This window comes from Microplitis demolitor, chromosome 2, assembly GCF_026212275.2.
Source record: "Microplitis demolitor isolate Queensland-Clemson2020A chromosome 2, iyMicDemo2.1a, whole genome shotgun sequence".
Taxonomy (NCBI): domain Eukaryota; kingdom Metazoa; phylum Arthropoda; class Insecta; order Hymenoptera; family Braconidae; genus Microplitis; species Microplitis demolitor.
Window position 1 is genome coordinate 22,632,183 of NC_068546.1, and position 26,352 is coordinate 22,658,534.

The 26,352-nt window shown below is 28.8% G+C and overlaps 3 protein-coding genes across 9 annotated transcripts in view; 1 reads left to right on the forward strand and 2 right to left on the reverse strand.

The window, feature by feature from the left end:
* Positions 1-18,090, forward strand: LOC103579780 (uncharacterized). 2 transcript variants are annotated; one of them, XM_008561304.2, is made up of 4 exons: positions 1-204; positions 276-321; positions 454-620; positions 17,577-18,090. In XM_008561304.2, the coding sequence occupies exons 1-4, from the start codon at positions 176-178 to the stop codon at positions 17,599-17,601; spliced, it is 267 nt and encodes an 88-aa protein (XP_008559526.1). In that variant the 5' UTR covers positions 1-175; the 3' UTR covers positions 17,602-18,090. The 2 variants fall into 2 exon arrangements, with proteins under 2 accessions (XP_008559526.1, XP_008559525.1); XM_008561303.3 differs by lacking the exon at positions 17,577-18,090 and adding an exon at positions 1,013-1,332.
* LOC128668986 (uncharacterized) lies at positions 2,490-3,182 on the reverse strand. The gene has a single exon (XM_053742859.1). It carries the CDS (start codon positions 3,180-3,182, stop codon positions 2,490-2,492), a length of 693 nt encoding a protein of 230 aa, XP_053598834.1.
* Positions 3,130-26,352, reverse strand: part of LOC103579779 (NAD(+) hydrolase sarm1) — a 27,853-nt gene continuing 4,630 nt past the window's right edge. For 2 of the 6 annotated variants that reach the window (XM_008561302.3, XM_014445333.2), the window contains exons 2-9: positions 9,141-9,278; positions 8,150-8,364; positions 7,826-8,075; positions 7,532-7,699; positions 6,557-6,658; positions 3,940-6,098; positions 3,646-3,879; positions 3,130-3,219 (exon numbers count right to left, since the gene is read on the reverse strand). In XM_008561302.3, coding sequence (XP_008559524.2) covers positions 3,672-3,879; positions 3,940-6,098; positions 6,557-6,658; positions 7,532-7,699; positions 7,826-8,075; positions 8,150-8,364; positions 9,141-9,278 — 3,240 coding nt within the window. In that variant the 3' untranslated portion in view covers positions 3,130-3,219; positions 3,646-3,671. The other 4 variants (XM_014445329.2, XM_014445332.2, XM_014445330.2 and 1 more) reach the window with 4 other exon arrangements.

A 26,352-nucleotide genomic window follows, 5' to 3' on the forward strand; every position in this document is an offset into this window, starting at 1 on the left:
TCGGGGATTTTTGTCAACGGCAATTATTTTGTTATGATTTCGTTTTATTTACAAACAATTATTAATTACAAACGACTTAAAAAAATATATTAGTTATATGCAATTATAAATATATATTTTTTTCATAATTATTTTTAGTGTCATTTTTTTTTTTCTTATTTTATTTAATTTAAAAATGGTGCGGAGAAAATCTAACACTCCCAGGTTTGTAGGTTATAAATTTATTTACTTTTTTATGTAATTTGATTTTTAATTATGTAATTTAATTATTCAAGCTCCAAAAGATCGTCGAATTCATCAAAGCAACGGAAATCTAATCGAGTAAGTGAATTTTGAATTTTAAATAATAATTATTTTGTTTTTTGAACTTGAAAATTACTCAAAAAAATAAAAAATTTAATTTATTAAAAATTAAATTGTTTTTTAATTAATTTATTATTTTATTTATTTTAGACAGAAGTTGTCGTTAATAAAAATCGTAGAGTAAGAAATGGAGTACGCGCACTACAAGAAATAAGATATTTAAGAAGATCAACAAAATTACTGATACCTAAGTTACCATTTTCAAGGCTAGTACGTGAAATTATGCACGAACTTTTTCCAAGGCAAGGTATCGATAGGTAAGAATATTTTTTAATTTAAATAAAACTAAAAAACACAATTAATGGTGACAAGATAGCGGGCGCAGTTTCTAAAAATTAGTCTTTTAAATTTAAAATTAATTGCCGCCAAAAAAAATTAAAATACATCCTAAGTACTTTCAATAATTTATTTTAATTATAAGTGTTTCATTAATGGGGACATAAAAATTATTAGACGTCTCCTTTCATTATCAGAATTGGCGGCACTTTTTTAAAAGTTTAAAAACTATAAATTATGGCGCCAGTAATTGGAGCCTCAATAAAAAAAATAAACTAGTTGTAATTACTAGAATCATTAATTATTTTTTCAAAATTATAAATCCGGAGTACTAATTGATAACAGATAAATGAAAAAAAATTGATATTTATAGAATGCAAGCGACAGCACTCGAAGCACTTCAAGAAGCGACGGAAATGTATCTCGTGCAATTTTTTGAAGACGCTGTTTTACTAGCGTATCATTGCAAAAGAGTAACTTTGATGCACAGAGACATGATACTTATGCGAAGGCTCCGTGGACGCGATGATATAATTAATAAATGAGTTTATCATGACAAATTACCACTCGTTTGACAGACGATAGATCATTTTTTAATGACAAAGTGTCACAAATTAAAATAAGTGATAATTCATTGCCTTAAGGCCAATGATTATTTTTTTATTACTAAATTATAAATACTAACATTATTAATATGACAATTTATATATATATTTATGTTTTATATTTTCTATAACTCATTAATTGTGAATATAATTAACTAATTGTTGAATTTTTTTATAAAATATCAATAAATAATTTAATTGATTAATTATAATTTTTATATATTAATTAATAATTAAAATTAATAGTCAAGAAAATAAATAAAAAATATGACAATTATATTAATCTGCCTTAGATAAAATTTTTATTTAAATTTAATTAAAAACTAGTAATTAAAATATCTAACAATAATAATACAAAAAAACTTATATTAATATATATATATATATATATATATATTTATATCTTAACAACTTGTTAAATAAAATAATAAAAATATTACAATAATAATAAAAATATTATTAAGCTGCGGTCAAAAAGCGTTAATTTAAAACGCCATTAATTAATTATTTTTAACAATTTTATATTATCAGTAATTAAAATGACTAATTTTTTTAGTACGGTAAAATAATTTTAAAAATATAACATAACATATAGATAAACTAATTTACAATTTAAATATAGTACAATTCATATTTATATAAAAAAAATATACGTTAATATGCATACATATATATAAATTTATAAATATAAAGCTATAATTGTAAGCGCGATTTAAATAATTTAGTTATTCAAATTTATAAGACACATTTCAGGCACAATTTTTTTTTTAAATTTATAACTTCGCTGTCTAATTTTATTAGAAATAATTTCAGCAAAAAAAATATTAAAAACAGTTTAAAAACTTCCCGCTTCCGAGCTTTGAAACAAAATTTTTGAACGCTGCTCCATTTTTGGACAGTTAATACTTTATTTTAATTAATGAAGAAGTGTAAAATAAAATTCCAATATAACAGAGTGACAAAAGTATCTAGGTATACATTTTTATAATTAATTGTCATTGGGTATTTTATTTAAATTTTTCGTGTCCAAAACTGGCGCCAAAATGGCCAAAAATCGGTTTAAAACCGATGACTTTTTTTGAAAATTTAAAATTTTCATAGCGGGAAGTTCAAAAAAAATTATTTGACGTCAGTTGCATAAAATTTACAATTAAATAAAATTCTTATATATATATATATATATAATAATTAATGATTAATATAATATATAATATATTATATATATTGATATATATATCACCTTGGTCATTTTTCTTTTTTAATGAGCGACCTCATTTTGCTAACGCATTTGTTCATAAAATTATTTTTACGTTTATCCAAATCACTTTGGAGTGATTGGAGTGACCCCTGGACAACGTTATCTTTAAATTCATTTGAAGATATCGATTCACTTTCATCTAATCCCGCTCCACAGCTTTTAGATTTAGCTAGAGTACACTTATCATTATTACTATTATTATTATTATTTTTAATATCAATGTCTTTATCACCGTGTCCTTTTATATCACAGCAATCAGTTACTTTACTTTTAGTTATTTCACAATCCAAAGACAGTTGTCTTGTTGGATAATCAAATTTATTACTTAATTTATTAACTTCGAGTTTAATTGACTTAGTCCTTGGCCGCGGCACTGGTAACGTAGGAGTAACTGGACTCGGTTCAACTTTAGCTTTTTCGTCACTTGGTTCTTGCAGAGATTCCGGTACTGGTACAGGTGATTGATTGTCATCAAGAAAATCATCGAGACTACGTGACCGCGGTCTCGCTGAAGGCTCTGATTTATCTGTCAGTCTCTTAATTATTTTTTCCGGCTGATCCAGAAGTTCCAGCGAGCGCGATCGTGTCGATGATAACGACGGATGTCTCGCTGGTCTCTTGGGCTCTGGACTTTTTCCGGGATTTGTGTAAATAAATTTACGTGATGGAGTTGACGGCATTCCTATTGGTCGACTCGGACTCGAAGTTTTTCTAAATCTTTAAAAAAAAAATTATTATTATTATGAAATCCAGTTACTATTAAACATTAAATTTTTTATTTTTACAATCGTCGCTATTTTTGCAAAACGAAACCTTAAAATTTTCAAGAAATTTATTTTTATAAAATTCAAGTATTTGGCGGGATTTTTAAAATGAATTCAAAAAATATAAATCAAATTTATTTATGAACATTAATTTTTAATATTAATATTTTCTGTCTCTCCTAGAAAATTTTCTACTCTGACCTTATGAATTCACAAATAAATGACCCAATAAAAATCCATAAATTTATAAAATTCCCAACGCGACCCAGAGTTAATATTCAAACCAACCTACTTCCGTTAATCGCCTTTAGGGCTGCGTGTAATTAAAAAAAGAATTTACATAAGTAATTCTTAATATTAATTTAAAATAAAAAATTACCTATTAGCTATGGGCGGATCATCTAGTCATTCTGAACTCTTATTAGCGTCTTTATTAATAGCTTCTTTACTATTATCTTTATTGCTCTGGCTTTCGTTGCTCGGTATTCTTTGGTAAGCAGGTGGATGCCGCATATTCGAGCTCGCTGGTGTACCTGGAGATGTGATATCCTTGGACCCAAGTCTTAGATTACTTGTATCTGTTCGTACTGGTGGCAAGTCACCTCGCATGAACCTAAAAAAATTAAACATCATTTAGATACTCATTAATAACAATAAATAAATCAAGACTTACCTTTCTAATTTGTCAACGCAGGCATCCTGGTAGTCATGGATCCATCTTACGCCATTGAAATGACAGACAGCGCGCATATCTTCTGGCAACTCTTCAACCTGGGGCCACTGGAAGTTGTCAATTATTGGAATAATGTTACACTGGGACGTTAAAGCTGCGACTATTTCCCGGTGGACCCAGTCCTTGCCTTCGTCATCATTTATGCATCTGCTGAGCGCGTCGGTCGTCAGAACCAGCAGAAAATGTTTCGCTTGCCGAATACTTTGCAGCAAATTGTTGTCAAATTTACCAGCCTCCAGTCTCTCCACGTCAAGAAACACCGAGAACCCGCGTAATTGCAAATGGACTTTGAGAAGACTAGCCAATTGAGATCCATTTGATCGACGGTAACTGACGAAGACGTCAAGATTTTTATCCGGCGCTTCAAGTTCATTTGACGGCAGTGTTTTCAGCTGCATATTTTTAATAGCATCCATTATTCTCACTCGGTGAATACTGTTTGTGATTCCACACTCTGTTGACAGCTGATCCTCTGATATATTTTGTATATAATCTTTGTCAATGCCCGCATTGAGAAGACTGTAAGTGTATATCGAGAATTCCTGGCCTATTTGCAGTAAAAAAGAATTCAAATTACCCGAGTCCTTGCTGCTGTAGTCAGCCATTTTTTTTAAATTCTGCAATTCGCGGGTGAATCGCCTCCTCTTGATGCCATTCGTCAAGCCGATGTCTTCTTTTAAATTTTCTTCCGTCAACTGAAGAAGTAAATCGCCGTCTACTCGGCTGTCAACAAAATTCTGCGAGTATTCACCGAAGCCAATTTGTTTGACCCATTCCTTGACGTCCTCCGAGGACCAGAGCGGAACTTGTTGGCTCAATTTATGTGGAACTTCTTCACCAATTAAAGTCAGAGCCCTTGCCGCGTACTTAGAAGCGACTGCATTGGGACAACTGGCGACTTTCTTCAGCGGCTCGATAGCACCGATATCTCTAAATATATCCGTCTTGCCCTGTTCCTTTTTGATACCAGCTTCCATGCAGAAATGAAACGCCGCAAGACTCCGGGCTTCTTCTCGCTTTGAACTGAGAACCGGCACCAGGCGTTCGAGCCACTGCTTAGCCTGCCCATGAGCATGAGCCAGATTTGACTTCGCAAACTCCGAAGGATTGTGCGAGGTGACGAAAGGCTCCAGAAGATCAAGGACTCCCGACTGGAGCACAGCGGCTTCGATTTCTTTGTTAGCGACCAGTACAGCGATGGCCAAACACGCGTAATATTTTATGTTGTCATCATTTTGAAAAGCCAGCGGGAAGATCCAAATGGGGACTTTGTTGCTGATCATCAGTTCCTGGTTCTCTGCGCCTCCGTACAGGGAGAGATTAACTAGAGCACTGGCACAGTGTCTCAGAATTTCAACATCAGCCATTCTGCATGCGAATAACAACTGTTCTAATCCTCCTAGATGAATGACTTTGCTGCAAGTGTTCTCACTGTGCTTGAAGAGATGCTCCAGAATACCGATTCCCACTCTAGCGTAACTGGAATCTTTATTTTTTGGGTTCATGCACGCGCAGGCGACACTGACAACCTCATCCAGACCATGCTCAACAACATAAGCGCGATTTTCTGTTATCAGGCATTGCTCCAAGACACTTGCCGAGGAAAATTGTAACTTTGGATCCGCTGATACGCAATTTTTTATCATGAAATCTAACCCGCCGCGTATCCTCAGTGTGTTACAAAGAGTGTAGCCAAGTTCGTGACCGTGAGTTGGTACTGCCCAGGCTTTTTGAATAATACTATGAATTTTATTTAGCAAACATGGAGCTTTTGTTGTTGAACTTTTCAAAAACTCGACAAATTTATCCAGCAACGCCGAATATTTTTGCCGCGCTTTTTCGACATCTTGGGCAGTGGCATTGGTACAGAGCTGCGTCAAATCATCTAGTGGCAGTGCTAATAAATCGTCTTCAGTATAAGGCCCATTTAGCAAATGATTGACAGCCGATGCCGCTGTTATCAAAGCAGCCGTCGAGGAAGTAACTTCTTTTGAGGAAGCTATCGTTACACTTGACTGTGAAGATGATGTCATATATTTCTGGTTTGAAATTCCTGATGACGTTACTGTTTGTCTTTGCTGCTGCGCTGCCATCGCCGTCTGCAATTTAAATAATTTACTTAATTAGAAATAAAATATTTGTTATTAATTATTTAAATTAATTACAGCCTTGAGTAAAAATTAAACTCAAGTGATTTATAAACATATGAATAATAAAGTTTATCACAATTATAGATAATTAATAGACAATTTAAATAACATCAAATTAACAGTCATGAATTTTTGAAATCACGCCAACGTTTAATTAAAAATTCTTAAATCTCACGTTAGTATCGATGATGTCATCAGCAGAAATGAATTATCTAAATCAATAGCAACCTAAACTGTTGGATACCAGTCCCAGTTCTATTTGCTATTTAATTTTTAATTGAATTTACTATTTTATTAGCACTTATTACGACTCGACTCGCTAATATCAGCTTGTCAAGATATAAAAGCTATGCGTGATATCATTTTATGTAACATGAGATAAGAAATTTAACTCATGATAAAGTTACCTTCTCAGAACTAAAGGAATCGCTTTGTAGTTTCATGCTAGATGCTGCCAAATTGTTGCTCTCCTGATGGGAAAGATTAGCAGCCTTAAGACTTCGCTGTTCCTGAAACAAAAAATAAATAAATGTATAAATCGTTTGATAGAAAAGTGATTCACGCTCGGAAAATTTCAATTCTAAATATAAGTCCCGCATCAGTGCCCAAGAATCTCGCTCAGCACTTTTATTTTTTTTTTTTTTTTATATTTCAAATATCGATGAACTTTACCAGGGCGTTTAGCGCGGAACCGTGGATTCGTCTGTTCACTGGCCACGGTACGCTCATATTAGACAACACGCGAATTACTGATTCGTAAATTTAAAATAAAATAAAAAGTACAATCGTACATCAAACGTTTTTAACAAATACGCAGATGTACTCACTCTACGCGGATAAAAGAAGAGCCAATGTAGTGTCTGATAGATTTAGTATTAGTGAGAATTTTAAAAGAGTGGGACGTCCCCACCGTCAACATCAATGACGGAAAACGTTTAATTTTATCACGACAAATCCATACGTCATTCATCGTATCTGTCTTATATATACATATATAAAGTAGTCTTATTTTTATTTACGAGTCAAGCAACGACATCAACTAACTTAAATTACTGCTAATTATTAAAATAAATAAATTACAAAATCGGTACCAAGTCAAGCCGCTGCCCGAGTTTCGGAGAACTTTGCAAAGACGGTGAGTCGACATTTAAATATTTCGACAGTCGGGAAAGTCTCGGGCCCATTATACTAGACCACTAGTTTTCACCCACTAGCTATACTGTGACTACATCTATAAAAGCAACCCCTCAGTAGTTTCATATCGACCGCGGGTTGCTAAGCGCAACCTGAACCGCGTCAACTCCCAAACTCAGTTTACCGCGAAAAATAAATTTAGCGTTAGCGTAAGACTTATTTTAGTAGATATAAAAACTCGAAATTACCCGTGCAGTAGCGACGCTTTTTTCAGCAGACACTCCATCTACTTCAACCCGCGCTCTTGCAGCAGTCGCTGCACTTTCTTCTTTGTAAGATACATCTCCAGCTTGCAGTGCTCTCATCTCCTCGCAATTAGCGGTCGCTTTCTCCGCACTGAATCTGTCCGTGACCAGCTAAAATGTAAAATAATAAATCATTGGCACTGTTTATTTACGCAACTAATTTGTCTTAATAACCTCGACCTGCCGGACAAATATACATTTTTTATTAGCTAATCAATCGTCACCTGAGATTTTTACCTTGGTAGTCGACGTGCTTGTCATTTTTTTCTCTTCAAACTTCATGCTCTCCTGACCGGCCAACCCGATGCTCGATATATTTATCGGCGTGTTGATGTGATGCAAATCGCTGAAGGAATTTAGCGGGTCCAGTTGGGATGTCGAGTCGATGCTCATGTTTCTGGGTCTTAAACTCGTCGGTGATGGAGTGTCCGAGTCTGGGAAGGTGACAACTGGCTGGTCATCATCAGTAATACTCGCGCTTCCATCCCTAATTTAAAAAAAAATATAAGTTAGAAAATTTAAATAAAAATTAAAAAATTGAAAGAAAATTTATGAATTTACCTGTCGAGATTGTGCGCCCGGTGTGATCTAGAGTAAATGGTCTTCATTTCATCAATCCCAGTACGTAAGTCAGTGATATTTGTTTTGACAGCATTCAACTCTTTTTTCGAAGACGATGTTATTGTTGACAGTACGCTCCTGGTTTTGGTGCTGCTCGAACTGCTCGTGGTGCTGCTGCTGCTACTACTGCTGCTACCACCTTGGCTCTGGTGCCTCTGTGAACGATAAAAAAAGAATTATATATCACAGCTACGAGAAACTTAAATAAAATTCTATTTCCAATTTTATTCAGAGCCCGTGACTCATTTCGACGAGCAACCCACGGGGTTTAAAGCCGACGTTAGAATGCCAAGGATGCTATTTAACACCAGTCCCTTCAGAAAATTAACACCTGTCTATACCAGATAGACACCACATACTCATCCATCTGTCTGTATCAGTTAATCTTTAAGGTTTAAAATAATAAAAAAATTTTAATTGGCACCGAGTTTTGACCACTCGCCAATTTTGCATTCAAGGTAGAGGACATTATGCAAGTGACTAAAACATTTCCCTTAAATATTACTTTACTTTCTTCTCTTTTCTTTCAATTTATTTATTTCATTTTTTTGACTCAATTTATTTACCGCCAATTAAATTTCAAATAATTAATTTTCCCGCGGTTATAAATAAAAATTTAAAAAGCAGCAGATTTAAATATTTGCTGACAAATTTTTGAGTTTATTTTTGGTTCTTAGTAAATTTACTGAAAAATTTTCATTTATTTATATTTTTTATTTGTTATTGTAATTTTTTTTCTTTTTTTTAAATAATAAAGGAGGGAAATTTGAATTCCACGAAATTTATACAGTTGTAATGTAAGTTTACAAAAAAAATATTTACTAAAGAAAGATAATGATGATAATAAAAAGTGTAATATAATAGAGGTATTTTTAAAAGTATAAATTTATTATTATTATTATTATTATTTTAAAAATGGATAAATTAATACCTGTGATAATGCCGAGGTCTGTGGGTGTGTTCTCGTCCCAAAATTATTTTTAGATGGAAAGTCTTTGTTTATATCGAGTTGTATTCCAGCTCGAGAACGGATATCTCCGTTTTCGAGTTCGCTCGGAAATTCCGACATCTGTAATTCAAATAAAAAAGTCATATGTTTATTATTAATTATGCAAACAAAAAATTAAAATTTATGACAGAATTTTTAATTAAACAAAAAAAAAATATCACACCTTAAAAATAAAGTGGAGTTAAAATTTATCGGCCAGTACTTTAATAGTAAAAATAAAAAATTTTAAAAAAATACGCACGTGACATTTGATTTTTACGCGGGATATAAATATTTAATTCGATCTTTCTCGAATGTCTCGAACGTCTAGCCGACATCGAATCACGTTTAAGTGGAATGTCCGTATTGGAGTTTAAATGATACGATGATAAAAATATATAAATACCTATACATATATATCTATATATATATGTAATAAAATTCATGAGAGAACGCGAGGTAGAAATAACACGTGAGAGCGAATAAAAAAAATACGTCACGCGATTCTGCCCACGTGGAAATATCGGTGAGAAAAACACCGATCTACGATAGCCAATATTGTATTGATATATAAAATAATATATAAACATATACATATGTATAAACAAGAAAATAAAAATTAATGCGTGCGTAGTTAAATTTTTTACGACATTAAATAAATTAACACGCCCTTTGTCCCTTTTACTTTTAGAGACGAGACCTTGACACAATTTCCGATCCGTGCTCTTCTTCGGGTAATCTTTGTATCAACTTTTACTTTTTGTAACACATTTTATTTTTAAATTATATTTATATTTAACGTCTGTTTTGCACGGACACATTTTTCAGTTTAAAACCACTGGTACGGGCATTGAATGACAGTTATGTTCGTTAGTGGATTTTTTATTTTTTTCTTCTCCATATTATTATTATTGTTGTTGTTGAACGTCAAATACAAATCACGATACGTGGATAATTGCGTGTATGTCTGAACATGTACTGATGTATCTCCTTATAGTGGGAGAATTATTATTCGTAACGATCTAAGCGCCGCTACACGTGGTGGTGATCCATGAAACTCGAGATTAGGTAATATTACTTTGCCTTTATTTTTTCATTTTTTATTTCTATTATCAATGTTTATTATTTTTATTTAATTACTTTTTAAAACATGTAAGGTGCATGTGTGTTGCTTTGCAAGATTTTGTTACATGGAGTATTGTTATGATTTTTCATTTTTTATTTTTTTTTCAAGGTCTGTGGTCTTGGGAACTGTAAGAATATGAATATATGTTTATATTTTTAATCAAGATATTATTTCAATTGGAGTAATTACATTTAATTAGCTTGTGTGAGATGAAATTATTTTTTTTTGGAGCAAAACTTTGAATATCTTGCAAACTATTAGACTTATGAGAAAAAACTATAAGATCTTTTTTGTAGGAAATTTAATTTGCTACAAAAAAGGTCTCTTTGATTTTTTTTGTAAGTCTGATAGATTTCAAATTACAAGTAGTTTTTATATTTAAAGTCTGAATATAATTGTTTACTATTCAATTTTGATTTTTTAGTAAGATGATAACTCGGAAACTATGAGACTTATGAAAAAAACTTAAATAGCTTTTTTGTAGGAAATTTAATTTGCTACAAAAAAGGTCTCTTTGATTTTTTTTGTAAGTCTAATAGATTTCAAATTACGAGTAGTTTTCATATTTGGAGTCTGGGTTTAATTGCTTACTATTCAATTTTGGTTTTTTAGAAAAATGATAACTCGGAAACTATGAGACTTATGAAAAAAACTAAGAGAGATTTTTTGTAGGAAATTTAATCCTCTACAAAAAGTATTTAATAAATTTTTGCGGTAAAGTTGATAGTTTTTCAGTTATGATAAAAAAACAATATAAATATTTAATAAATCGATTTTTTTTTTGTTAAAAAAAATTAGGAAGTATTCCAACTTTTAATTTATTTATTTATGAGTGATAAAAAATTTTTCCATAATTTTTATAAGGTTGCAAAGATAAAAAATAATTTATTGACATTTAGAATTTATTTTTAATTTAAATCTTAAAAAAATTATTTTAATAAATCATAAATAAATGTTTAAAGCGTAAATTAAATTTATTGCCGCTAAAAAAGTGTTTAAATAAATTTGTTTATTTATGAGTAATAAAAAAAAAATTTAATAACTTGGATTTTTAAAAAAATTGTTTTTTTTTTTTTTTTTTTTTTTTTTTTTTTTTCAGTATTAAATAACTAAAAATTTTTGCGTAATTTCTCTTTTTAAAAATAAAAAATTTTTAATAAAATAAAAAAATGAACATTGAAAAAAAAAGAAAACATGGAATGTAATGATCGGAATGTTGTAAAACTTAAAAAATGTCATTTGGTAGATTTTTGCACGTGAAAAAAATAAACGTCACGGCCTTTTGAGAGTGAAGACAAAACAGGAATGCCGTCTGGTCGGTATGCCAGCGAAAGAGAATGGGAAGACAACTGCTCAGCTACGCAGCCTCCGGTACATGAACATACCATTTAACTTCACTCCATCATCATCATCAAAACCTAAAAAGTTGTTTTCTTCACTTAAAAACCCATATTACCCCCTTCCCCCCATGTTAATTAAATTCTACAAATAATTTATCAATTAATTTTCTTGCCACTCGAGCTCTAATCAACAAAAGTAAATTTTTAATAAAAATTAAGTACAAAATCAATAACAATCATCTGCGATAATTGACTCATCGAATAATTATTTCATTTCCATTTAGTATTTAAAGTCACACACTCTTTATTTTTCTTCACACGTTATCGTAATAATAAAATAAGTTTAACTCAAACAAAGACAACTGACGCAAAGAACAGCTGAAAAGTTATCCATTACTCGTACAGGAATTCCAATACAATGTACACTTTTTTTTTTAATTTTTATTATAAATACATGTATTGTAACTGACAGATAATTCCTCGACGACGCTGGTGTTTTAATAAATAACTAATATATTTTATATTTTGTTTAAATCATATATTTTTAATGAGTATCAATATAGCACACGAATTTTAAATTATAAATAAATAGAGTAAATAATTAATTTTGAAAATTTAAAAAAAATGCGCATTTACAAAATTGAAAAATTAATAAGTGCATTTTTTTAAAATATTTTTTTTTTAATTATTTACTCTATTTATTCATAATTTTAAATTTGTCTGTCTGCTACATTTACAATGAGACAATTTTTGAATTTTAAATTATTAATAAATAGAGTAAATAATTAATTTTGAAAATTACAAAAAAAATGCGCATTTACAAAATTAAAAAATTAATAAGTGCATTTTTTCTAAATATTTTTTTTTTAATTATTTACTCCTTTTATTTATAATTTTTAATTTGTCTGTCTGCTACATTTACAATGAGACAATTTTTAAATTTTAAATTATTAATAAATAGAGTAAATAATTAATTTTGAAAATTTAAAAAAAATGCGCATTTACAAAATTAAAAAATTAGTTAGTGCATTTTTTCTAAATATTTTTTTTTTAATTATTTACTCTATTTATTTATAATTTATAATTTTTCTGATGTCTGCAGGAATTAGACAATTTATAAATTATAAATTAATTAATTAATTAATTAAAATAATGAAATTTAAAAAAAATGCGCGTACAGATTTTTCATTTATCTAAACACGCATTTTTTTATTTTTATTTTTCTTAAATTTTTTTTATTTATTTCAAAATTTTAAAAGTTCCCGCTTGTCTCATTCACACACATTTTTATTATAATTTAATATTCAACAAAATTAAAAAAAATCATGACATTAAAAAAAAAATTATTTAATGAAAAAAAAACTTACAGCTGGTTTTAAAAATCCGCGCTTAAGTTCACGGAAATTCCGCGAGTTGTTATTGTAATAATTCATTAACGTTTATTATTATTCTTATTATTATTTATCACTTGCAATAAAAATAATGACAATTATTAAATATAAAATATATAAAAATGATTCATCTCACGTACAACGGAAGAAAGACTCGGATATCCGGATAAAACGACGGCATCTTAATTATTCCATTTTAAAAAACTTATTTAATTAAATTCAACCAATAGATGATCGATAAGAGATAATTAATTGCCGATGATTCAATAATCGAATTATTTAATAAAAAAAAGGTTTAATGTCTTGATCTCGACTGAATGACACTCACGAATTAACTGTCTTTAGATCAGCTGTAATTGATCGTTTTTCATCGGATCGACACTTGAGAAAGACTAGAGAAGATATAGCATACATGTATACCTCCCTACTCTTAAAAAAAATGTTTTTTTTTATTTGTAATCTCGCGTGAATAAATTCTTCGAAGGCGCGAGTCGGTGATTCATCGCCGGCGCGCCAGTGTCACGAAGATAGTAATGAGAATGAGAGAGTGTGACATTACTTTGACTTAATATTTGTTTAAGAAAAAGAGAGAGGTGTAATGTGTAATGTATATAAGAAATCAGGTGTTTGTTACATCTATATAATTTTAATAAAATAAGAGTAACCGGAAGGTGACAAAATAAAGGAAGCGACCTTATCTGATAACGATTCAATTTATCGTATTGATTTTTAAATTCATTTTTTTGAGTTTATTTATAGCGCCAATGATTGAATGGGAAGTAAAAAGTATTTAATGAAATATATAATAAATATGAGAAAATCAGTGGCGTCTATCGTTATTCTGAGTCATCTTGCGTGAAGACATGCTTGGCATCTCCTGTTTTTTTTTTTTTTTTTTTTTTTTTTTATATATATATATATGTATGTATGTATGTGTGTATATTATTATATATATTGTACCTTGTATGATTATGAACCCTTCATATATTTTTTGTTGCTTTTTACATATTTTTAAATTTGAGTTCATGACTCGGCTTCAGGGAAAAATGACAAGTTCTGTCAGAATGTTAATATTTATAAAGTTATTGAAATAAAAATGGGTTTTCGAGGAATTTGTATTGTGGCGCTTTGTATAAATATATATTGAGGACATTTTATTATTCATAATCTGGAATATTATGTAATAAAATTTAATCATTAAGTATTTTTAGAATTTTATTTATTTAATTATTCAGTCAAAGCTTCTGTTCATTTTTAATCATCATTTTTTTTTTCTTTCTATGTTTTTATATGAGTACGTATCTAATTAATTAAGAGTTATTAGTTTGATTACAGAAATTTTAAAAAAGTTTTATCAAATAAAAATACTTTTAAATTTCATTGATTTAAATAATTTTTAAATTAATAACTAGAGCTCCAATATTTAAAATTTTTTTTAAATTCAAAAATTGCCCGCGAAATTTGAATTTATTTTTTTTAATTTTCAAATCTTTTATTAATTAAAAAAAAAGGATTTTATTACAGACCATAACAGAAGTAATTGCAAAAATTTTTTTATGTTAAAAAATTATTTGACTTTAATCTCAAACTGCAGAAGATTCACAGATAAAATTTAAAAATATTTTTAAATTTAATTGATTTCAATAATTTTTAAATTAATAACTAGAGCTCCAATATTTAAAATTTTTTTTAAATTCAAAAATTGCCCGCGAAATTTGAATTTTTTTTTTAAATTTTCAAATCTTTTATTAATTAAAAAAAAAAAGTTTTTATTACAGACAATAACAGAAGTAATTGCAAAAATTTTTTTATGTTAAAAAATTATTTGACTTTAATCTCAAACTGCAGAAAATTCACAGATAAAATTTAAAAATATTTTTAAATTTAATTGATTTAAATAATTTTTAAATTAATAACTAGAGCTCCAATATTTAAAAATTTTTTTTAAATTCAAAAATTGCCCGCGAAATTTGAATTTTTTTTTTAAATTTTCAAATCTTGTATTAATTAAAAAAAAAAAGTTTTTATTACAGACCATAACAGAAGTAATTGCGAAAATTTTTTTATGTTAAAAAATTATTTGACTTTAATCTCAAACTGCAGAAGATTCACAGATAAAATTTAAAAATATTTTTATGGACAAAAAAAATGTTTATAAAAAATCGAGATCAAGGTACCTTAATATATAAAAATATATAATTTAAACATATATATACATATTTGTATTAGTAAATAAACGTCACCGCGACGTCACATGTGACGTTACATCACAAACATCATTATCATTTTTATTATTATTATTATTGTTATTATTATATTATTATTATCATCGCCGCGAGATGTTTGAGGCGACTATAATAATATAATACCACCAACTTGTCTGAATCCACGGGTGACTCATGAATGATAATTTGTTTTCAATCTTCAATGATGCCACTTAAAAAATTTTTCGACAAACGCCCGGTGATTCAGCGGCAAGCGATCTCAGGTTAACGAAATTCATTAATAAAATAAAATATGATAATAATAATAAATATAGCGAAATAAAAGGAGTTAAATATATGCATATATATGTAGAGATGTATATATATATTTAGAAGAAAGGGTATCCCGGATGAATCAACTTTATCGCAAATTCAGTTCGAGACTATGATTGCAATCTTAGATGAGTCTTCATTCCGTTTTTTTTTCTTTTGCTTACTCATATATTTAATGTTATAGTATATTGTATTGCAGAGTAAATTGTGTGGATAAAAGTAAGAGGTGCGGTCATGCGATTATTATACTCTTCGAACGCGTAATCGTACGTATCGCGAATATAAAACGCGGAGAAAATTATATTTTTTATTTCACATACATTTTTATATAACTGATATGAAAATTAAAATAAAAATAAATAATTATAAAACACAATTTCTAATTTAATTAAAATTTATTTCCTCGACTTCCGGTTGTTTTTTTTTTTTTTTTAATTATTATTTAGTATTGATAATTATCAAAACAATTAATTCATTAATTTTGATGAAGAAAAAAATAAAAATGCGGCCTTGTATTTCCGGTTGTTATGTTACTATCACGATGAATCATATTCATTCATATATTCTCCCACCATATATTTTTTTATTAATGCAATGTAACGGTCGCGGCTGTTCGGAGAAAATAATAATAATAATAATAATTTTTAAATTTGATTAGTAATATCTTAAAGTATAGTAGACATTTAAAGTGGACTATAAAATATAAATTTTATTTTTCAGAATTTTAGTCCTGGTTTAAATTTTTTAAGGATTTGAATTTTTAAAATTGCCGCCGTAGGAATAAATTGACATCTTTTATTTAAAACGACTATATCTTTTAAACTATTGACTTTACAAGATTTTTTAATCAGATAAAATTTATAGGAAATTTAATTTTCTACAATTTTAGTTTCTATAAAAAATCCTTTAAAACCAAGCGTTCAAAAGTTACAGCCATTTGAAAAAAATTATAATTCATTTTTTAAATATTTAATTAACACCTTAAATTTAAAATGACTATATCTTCTAAACTATTGATTCTACGCTATTTTTTAATTAGACAAAATTTATCGGAAATTTAATTTCCTACAATTTTAGTCCTTATAAAAAATCTCCTAAGACCACTCATTTAAAAGTTACAGCCATTTATAATTTAAATAATTAAAAAAATGAAATATTACTTTTTTTAAATTTTAAATTTGCGGTAAAATTATTATTATTATTATTACTAACAATAATAATAATTAGGGTAAAAAAAATGATACTTGATGACGAAAAGTATTTCAGTTATTAAATATTTCAATGAGTCACTGAGGAATTTTAATTGACGTGAATTATTTGAAGCCCTTATTAGTGAAATAAAAAAAAAAAAACTGGAGTATTTAAAAAAAAAAAAATAACAGTAATTGATTATTTATAAAATATGAAAAATAATTATGTTAAGTTTCATAATTTGTTTATAGCAAGTTATCTAACCGAGATTCCTCATTTGACCTCGTGCATAAAATGCGAGTGCGGTATCAGTTAATAAACGGCGGCATTTTCTTTGATTCACTTTGCGGGACGCACTCTTGTCTGCAGTGCTAGTGTAGTGTACCAACAATCATCAAAGATATCAACATCAGTAATGCCACTGGTTACTTTATATATATTTATATATTTACTTTTAGCAATAAATTAATGCAATGTAACCTCGAGTTCTTTAGATTAGATCCTGATCGTAATGGATTCAAATTAATTACTCGTTAATAAATTCATTTTTCAGATAATTTATAATAAATATATAAAAAAAAAAAAAAATTACAAATCCATATATAGAAATGAATTTTATCAAAAATTTATAATGCAATTAAATTGCGAAAAAACTGGCAGTGTCTTAATAAATTGCGCAACTAAGAAAGTTTTAAACCAGATTTTAAACCCTAAAGTATTTCAAAAATTATCAAGAGATAATTTTTATTAATAAACTTCAAGTGGTCAAGAGTAAGATTTTTTTTTTTTTTCAGGGCTCTGGAATTTTGGGAGAAGTAGACAATTAAGAAAGAACTTCCGGTTGATATGATCCAATTAAAAAGAGAGTAAAAAGGTCAGACATGCCGCGTGCGTGGCTCGTGGCAATTACTCGCGCCCTGATGGACCCAAGAGCAACAAATTCTATCACTACTTGGATTAAATACATCCGGTCTGGTCTATTTTATATTTTTATAAAACAAAATATATTTAAATAAAATAATGAGAAGTTTAAATATGGATAAACTCGCGCTTAAATTTTGTACGAAGAAATGTGGATATGTTTGTAACTATTTATAGTTTCAGAACCTAGTTTTCAAGAGTTTAAACCGCGATAACTGGCAATATGGAAAGCCTCCGTCGAATTTATACTCTTGAAAGTTTTATTAATTACTTTTAAGTAACCAGACACTCAAATATTAAATACTTTGAATATTTTAACATACTTAGTTGCTTTCAATAGATTTTTTTATCAATTCGATTCAAAATTACGTCTACAGACGTCATACCTCTTACAAAATATTTTTTATATTGTTGAGCTGGTTTTTTTACGTTGGAATTTCACTTTACTTTCTCTTGTCCAATAAATTTTTCTTTATTATTGTTGACTGTTATTATTATTGGGTATTTTTAAAATTATTTTTTTGTAAATTCGAAATTCAAGAATTTTTTTTTGTGATGTGATATTTTGGTAATTAATAGAGATGTTGATGTTATGGTCATTGGATAGGAAATTTAATTTTGTACTAATTTTGGATTATTACAAAATGGTATAGAAGCAATAGTTTAAGATATAGTCTCTTTAAGTGGGCTTTATATTCAAAATTTGAAAAGAAAATTAGATTTTTTTTTTCAAACGACTGTAACTTTTGAACGCTTGGTCTTAGAAAATTTTTTTAAAGGACTAAAATTATAGGAAATTTAATTTTCTACAAATTTTGTCTCATTAAAAAATGTCATAAGTTTGATAGTTTAGGAGATATAGTCATTTCAAGTGTGAATTGTAAATTAGACATTTGAAAAGAAAATTCGAATTTTTTTTCAAACGGCTGTAACTTTTGAACGCTTGGTCTTAGATAATTTTTTCAAAGGACTAAAATTGTAGGAAATTTAATTTCCTACAAATTTTGTCTGATTAAAAAATGTCATAAGTTCAATAGTTTAGGAGATATCATTATTTTAAGTGTAAGTTGTAAATTAAATTGAAAAAAAAAAAAATTTTTTTCAAAAGGCGGTAACTTTTAAACCCGTGAACTTTAAATATTTTTTATAAAAATGAAATTTTTTTCAATGTTTGAATGTAAGAATAATTCTTAATGTTCAGTAAAAAATTATTATGATTATTGTATTTTTATTCAAACGTCAATTCAAAGAAATCAATTGGCAAACGTTACACACTAGCCAATTATATTAAACAAAACAAGTTGGTGTTATGCCAAGAGCTGAGAAGAATCACAAGAAAATAAGTTTAAAAAAAGGAATATTCGTAAAAAAAAAAAAAAAAAAGCTCAAATCCAGACTCTATTGAAGTGAATGGAGCGAAAATAACTGAATATGTGGATGATTATTTAACTCTTTTACTTTTATACATGAGGTTCAAGGTCTTTTATGGATCCAAGTTTCGAGACTTGAAGTCCTTGAGTTTTCATTAAATATCTCTTGCAAATAATTATTTGCTTGTTTTTGTTTACCTTTGCAGGCAGAACAATGAATAATGACAGCAATTTATTTAAGTGATAAAAAAAAAAAAAAATGTTAATTAAATAAAATACCTCTGGGCGGATTTTAGAGAAAAGCGAATGCCGTGTTGTGGTAAACGATGGCATTATGACGTTATTGATGACCATTGTCGGTTGTAAATTTAAAATATTATATTTTTCACTTGTTCAAAGTTCATAGGACTTTACCCCGCTAACAGTTAAACAAATTTTTAAAAAATTATTTTAAAAGACATAAATAATTATTTGAAACACAGACACAACACCGCGTTTGGTAACGAGACATCGGAAGTTTTGATTTTACCGCTAAAACTGTTAAATCACTCACGACAGAAAGATCGCGACTGAAGCTCTGCGCAAGATCTTAACGGCTTTTATACGCGAAACTCATACGCACGCGCGGTAAATCATTTTTTTAGATGCGCATGCGTCCGGAAGGAAGGAGTGATGCGCAGTACGCTGCCGCGCAGTAATCAGTTCCCCGCGACCTTCGAACTTCATGGGGTTGATACACATGGGAAGGAGTAGTGACTTAACTACTGTGTAAACGACGGGTTATTACAGCTAAAATATTAAAAATAGATTATTGAGGCAGGCCAGTAATTATGACACTTTAATATCATTAACCTTCTACAGATATTTTTATCATCGTCTACTAATTTTTCATTATTTATTCAATCAAGTGATTCTTCGTATTCTCGATAATTTTCTTCCTCTTCCTCTTCCTCTTCTTCTTCTTCTTCTTCCTCTTCCTCTTGTTGCTCAGCATCTGGAACCGTCGGAAAATATTCCTCAATAATTCTCGCAACTTCAATAACATTATCTTCGATATAAATTGGATAATTTCCAGCAAATGATAGAAAAACCGCGTCGTTTAGTTTCCTCATTACTATTATTATAATTTGCCCATACGATTGTCCATCAAAAGCTTCAGTGTCAGGAGTCGACGCGAGTCTTGTAGAATTTGGATCATCGGACTCGAAAATTCCAAAGTGATCAATAGCATCGGGAAACATCCGGCAATTTTCTCTGACAATTGGCAGCTTAAAGATGTCAAATTTGAATACAAATCGTGCCGCCTGTTTTACTGGTTTGTAACCATGGGCTTTTTCCATGTAACCTGGGAAAAGTGTCTTGAAAACGTGAACTTTTGACCTGGCATTTGAGGGAAACCAGACGGGGGGATAAACAGTTTCGCTGGATTCATCTCCATCTTGGTCTTCATTCTCTTCATTCTCAATTACGAGGCTGTATCTCTGCACGAAACTCAGTCGCTTGTCGTCTCTGGTGGACACGGCTTCTTGTACCACGTATCTGATGAAATTCTCCGCGTCATCGATAGCTCTAACTGGACATCTCTTGCCCTCTGAACCGATAAACGGATAAGGAACTGGCCAATCTGCTGGTGGCGCTTTAGCTTTCAATCTCATCGCCACACTCTCGCCCTCGATGAATCTCATCAACAAACCGTCTGTCAGCGGCACTTGGCTTTCAACAAACATCTTCTCGACGATATCTTCAGTCAGCTGTATCCGAGTCTGCTCCAATACGTCGAATCTATCCGGCAATACTCGGTACATCAATTCTAAATACGGCGGGCTCTGTTCCTTGTCTTTCTGATGGCCATGATCGTCCATAAATATCCAAGGGAATATAATTAGCGCCGTTTCTTCACTCAACTCAATGGTCATCTGTTCCATGTACTCTTCATACCTTTTACGTTTTTCGTCTTCATCTCTAGCCAACTTTTCTTTCTCCCTCTGTTTTCTCCAATCAAAGTCACCGAATTTATCAGCTTCAGCTGGACAAGGATCCTCAGGTCTCAGTTCCCATTCTGGCAGTTCATTTTCTCCAGCGCGTTTTATTTCCTGCACCAAAATGGCTTTCAAATTCTTGCAGTCGGACCCAAAGGTCAAATTAACCGACTTGCCATTTTGGAGGAACATCCAAACAGGTTCGCTTCGTCCACGAAATCTTTCTAGCGCATCAATGTCATCATTTTGGGCGATGGCATAATTTAGCAAGTCACCTCCTAACTCGACTTTTATTTTCTTCAGAGTTGACACCATCGCGACGCAAGGTCCAGACCACGAGGAATAAATATCAACTAGTATTAAACCCGGTCTTGTTAACAATTCATTCCATTGCTCGTTAGTTGACACTTGTATTTGCAAAACAGTTGGTTTTAATTTTTCCATTTTTTATTATAAAAATAAACTGTCAATCTGTTAAATTTGCCGCTGACAACTTCAGGGAAATGGCTGAGTAAAATCGTAATAATAATTGATGTTTATGCTATTTATATTGTTTTATATATATATCAAAGAGTGTAACGGATGCAATTGACACTTGTTGACGACTGCTTGTGTGCATAGTAATGCTAAGTAAAATGTAATGGTAATGATGATTAGCTGCGTGCGCTCTTGATACTTTAGTTGTTTGATGCTGGATCTTACTGGATGCCATCAAGTAAAGAAAAATAAAGTTGACGTTGCTTGTCCGGTAATTATCGCGCTAGACGGGACGTCCCGAATTAGGGACGAGTCGTAAAAAGAGTAGACTCTAGACTCTTGGTTTAATCATTATTATAATAATGATAATAATAATGATAATAAGAGAGTGAAATGACAAGGAGACGAGACACATGAGCTTATTATCATTGCTCGAGATCTTTTACAAGTATTAACCCCTGTCATTCACGCATACTTATGTTTATAATGTAACTTGGATTAATGGATAATAGTAATTTGCATTTTTTAACTTTATTGCTGATGATTAATTTTTTTTACTGTACTTTAATTATTTATTTAAAAGGTATTTTATTACTTTTATATATTTTTTATACTTTAATATTTTTTTTTTAAATTCTAGATAAAAAAAAAATTAAATAAAATTTTAAAAATGATTTTTAAATTTAGTTGATTTTTTTTTTAACTTTCTGTTTAAAAATGATTCATAAAAAAATTATTCTGATAAATTGAATAGGATTTTTATAAAAAAAAAAAAAAAAACAAAAATAAAAATTGGTGAATTTAAAATAAAATTTTTTCGCATAAAAATATCAAATTTAAAATATATTTTTCGCCAAAAGTCTAAAAATAAATTTATTTAAATTTATATTTATAGAAAATTGTAAGTATAAAAATAAAAAAAAAAAAAGTAATCAAACAAAGCAACAATCGAGTAAAAAAGTGGGTTAATAAATTTGCAACTATGATATTTTTATTTCCCGGTTGTAGCTCATCAGATTGTGGCCGGTGTCGTAGGCAGAATTGAAAATTTGCTTAGACACGTAAAATAAATAAAATTCAGGCCACACGTTTGCTAAAATGCACTGCAAATATCTGTCATATAATACAACATAATACCAGATAAAAGTTAAATACACAACCGAGTTTACATGACAGCCAACCGACTGACTACTTCCGAACTTTCATCGTGTTTTTAATTATCATCTGCCATGCAATATGTACTTTATAACAAATACTTGATACGTCAATCATCGCCGACTTCTTTCATCAAGAATTATTATATTATGTGTTATGTATTCACGTGTATAAACTTTTATATTTTTAAATTCGTCTTGAGAAGAGTAAAATGATTTCCTGCCTGGAGCAAGAAGTCGAGTCTTTATGGATAATCGTCGGAAACATCAATTCTCGTTAAAGCGTAGGAGATACATACCTACAAGACTAGGTACCGCCTCCTCTACTCGACTCTTTTTTTTTTTTTTTTTTTTTTCATATATTTTTTTATATCAAACGTCTCATTCGCCTCTTGACCACAACATTTTGCACATGTTAATGTAAAATATTTTTTTTTACGCGATTATTATATATGAAATATAAATATATATTGTCCCTGACACAGTCGCGGCCCTTTTAAATTGACGCCGGCGTCTCTCCTTTTTTTATTTATTTAACTATTAACTTTTTTTTTTTTAATCTCTAACGCTCACCTTCATTAGCTGTTGGCATTGCGTCGGCGGTTAATCGTCGCGGAAACGCTTTCAGATAATGCATGGAAATTTCATGAGAAACTTATGGATGTATATTATATATATATACGTATATATTTATATACAACTCAATGGATCGTTTATTAGTATTAGTAATTTGTGTCAGTGCTGATGCTTATGTATTATAATTATTTGATGTGGATTGATTAGAAGTATCGCGTATATTTAACGAGCTTTGAAATCCGGAAGAGGCGAGGAGAGATTTTTTTTTAGTGATAATTTTTTTTTTACGCTATTCGAATAATTTATTTTTTTAAATTGCGTAATAGTAATTTTTTTATTTTTATAATTAATTGATAATTAGTAATAAATTAAATATTTTTGAAGTTTATAGCCGTTTTTTTTATGATAATTTTTAAAAAGTAATATGTAATATATGACATTTTAATTTATAATGACATAATTAATAATTATTTATGTAATTACATACAATAATAATTATTAATTGCTTAAAAATCGAAGGAGAGACTATCGATTAAAATTTAATTTAAAAAATTAATTCAGATCATTTTTCTAAATCGATAATTAAAAAATTTGTAGTTGATTAATTTAATAATTATGCTAATTAATAATAAAAATAAATTAATGGATTATTAAACTAAAAATTTAGCAAAACACTAATTAATATCTTAATTGAAAAAAATAATTAATTAACAGACTATTTGTAAATGTCAATTAAAAATAAATAATTTAATTTGCCAATTACCGAAGCCTGGGATAATTATTTGAAAAACTGTAACCGCCAACAAATAAATTGTCAATCGACTCCATAATTAAATAACAAACGATGAAATAAAATAATTTACGATGACTTTAAGCTCTAATGATAATTTTATTTGCCCGAACAATTACGAAGGAAAATATATAGTCTATCCATCATCTGTCTACTCAGATTAAATTTAAAAATAATATTCCAGGATTTATGTTTTATAATTAAGCAACTTTTCGAGCCTTGACCGTATTTTAGCGCATCTACTGAACAACGACATTATTCAAGGTAATTAATCATCATTTATACATTAGCAATTATCAAATGATAAAAGTGTCATCGTAAATGCGTAAGTAATAATTTTTTTTTTTTTAATATCATTTACTACCAATGAGAAATTTGCACATTTTTAATTGTGTGATTTATGATTAATTAATATTAAATTACATAAAGGCAATTAAAATTATTAAAAAAAAAAAAAAAAAAAAAAAAAAAATGATAATAAAATTAGCTATGATCCTGAAATTAACATCAATAACTTTCGGATTTCTTTTTTCAACATCAATTACAAAAAAATAAAAAAAATAAAAATATGCACATTTAGGAAATTTTAAAAACTACAAGTGCAATTTTTTAAAATATTTTTTTTTTCATAACTTATCATTTTAAAACCAACCCGAAAATTCAATATCATAAATAACTGACGTCTAATAATTTTTAGATTTTTTTTAAAATGATAAATGTGAGAAAAAAAAATATTTTGAAAAATTGCACTTGTAGTTTTTTTAATTTTCTACATGTGCATATTTTTAGTTTTTTTTTTTTTTTTTTTTTTTTAAATTAAATTGTAGAAAAGAAAAATTTGAAAATTATTAATTGTCTGCTAACTTCAGGATAAAAAAAAATGTCCTCGAAAAAAAAATTAATTAACATTATCCATAAAAAAGGAAAATATAATTCTAACTATTTTATGATACCATAAATTTTTTTTACTGGATGCTATAAAAGTTGTTTATTATTTATAAGCAATAAAATTTGGATTAAAATATATGATATAAATAAATTAAAATATGTAAAGTATATATGGTTTAATTAAAGTTGTTGAATAATAATTTTTTGCATAAAAAAAAAAAAAAAAAAAAAAAAAAAAAAAAAAAAAAAATATGTCACCCTCGTTTGCATTTAATCGGTAATAAAAACTAAGACATTAAATATATTTAAGAAATTAATTCTCATTCTCACAAGTAGCAAGTAAAGAGAATGAGATGAGTAATAATAATGATAAAAATATTTTATTTAAGTATGTTATGTATGTACTTATGTGCAAACTGTACAAGAAATAAAAGCTCTTACTCTTACAACTCGGGGGAATAATAAATTGCTGTATGTACTTTTGTTTGCGTTGGTAATTGGAACACGTTCCTGGAGAACGGAATTACTAATAAGCCTCGATTACTGTAAGAATAATTGACATGAGAATTCATTAAACTTTTAAATAATATTTTTGGTTTTAATATTCATATGGATATTTTTTATAAATATTTAATATCGGGACCGTTGTGATAAATTTATTTAAAGATTGTGTAGGTGTTAAACTAATCGCAGGATCTCTATTGTCCAGGACACTAATAATTGCTTAGTTCTGACATTAAACAGTTTATCATTTCCAATGTCATGAGGATTAACTATTATTATTATTTATTAATGTTTATACTTCTGTGAGAAAATATTGACTCTATTTCTGTAGGCGGTTTTTTTTTAAATTTAAATGATTATGTAAAAATTTGCTCTTTTGATATCTTGTCAGCTTTTTGAAAAAATATGTGATTTTTGCAACAGAAATTTATTTTCTATCATTTTTGTCTTCTTAAGACAGTAGCAGAGACTAACTGTGGGGAAATAGAGCAGTTTGAATGATTTGAAAATTTTTGGCGGGAAAGCAAAATTTTTAAACTTTAAATGGCTGTATCTTTTGAACTTTTGAATTTACGGTATTTTTTAAGAGGACAAAAGTTGTTGGAAATTAAATTTCCATTCCAAAAACCATCAAAGATGTCTATTTATTTTAAAAAATGACTAACATGAGTCAAATTCAAAAAATCTTTGTCAAAAATAAATAAATTTTTGAATGAATAAATAATGGATATATTTTGCTCTAAAAAATCCTTTTTCTACAGATTATAAAAGAAGAAAAAAACAATAAAATATTCATGTTACGTGGGCAGAAAAACCAACACGAGGTAGATAGCAAGCGATGAACTGACGGCAGACTAAAAAAATGTAGATCAGAGAAAAAAGTTATTGTTACAGTAGAGAAACTCAATCAT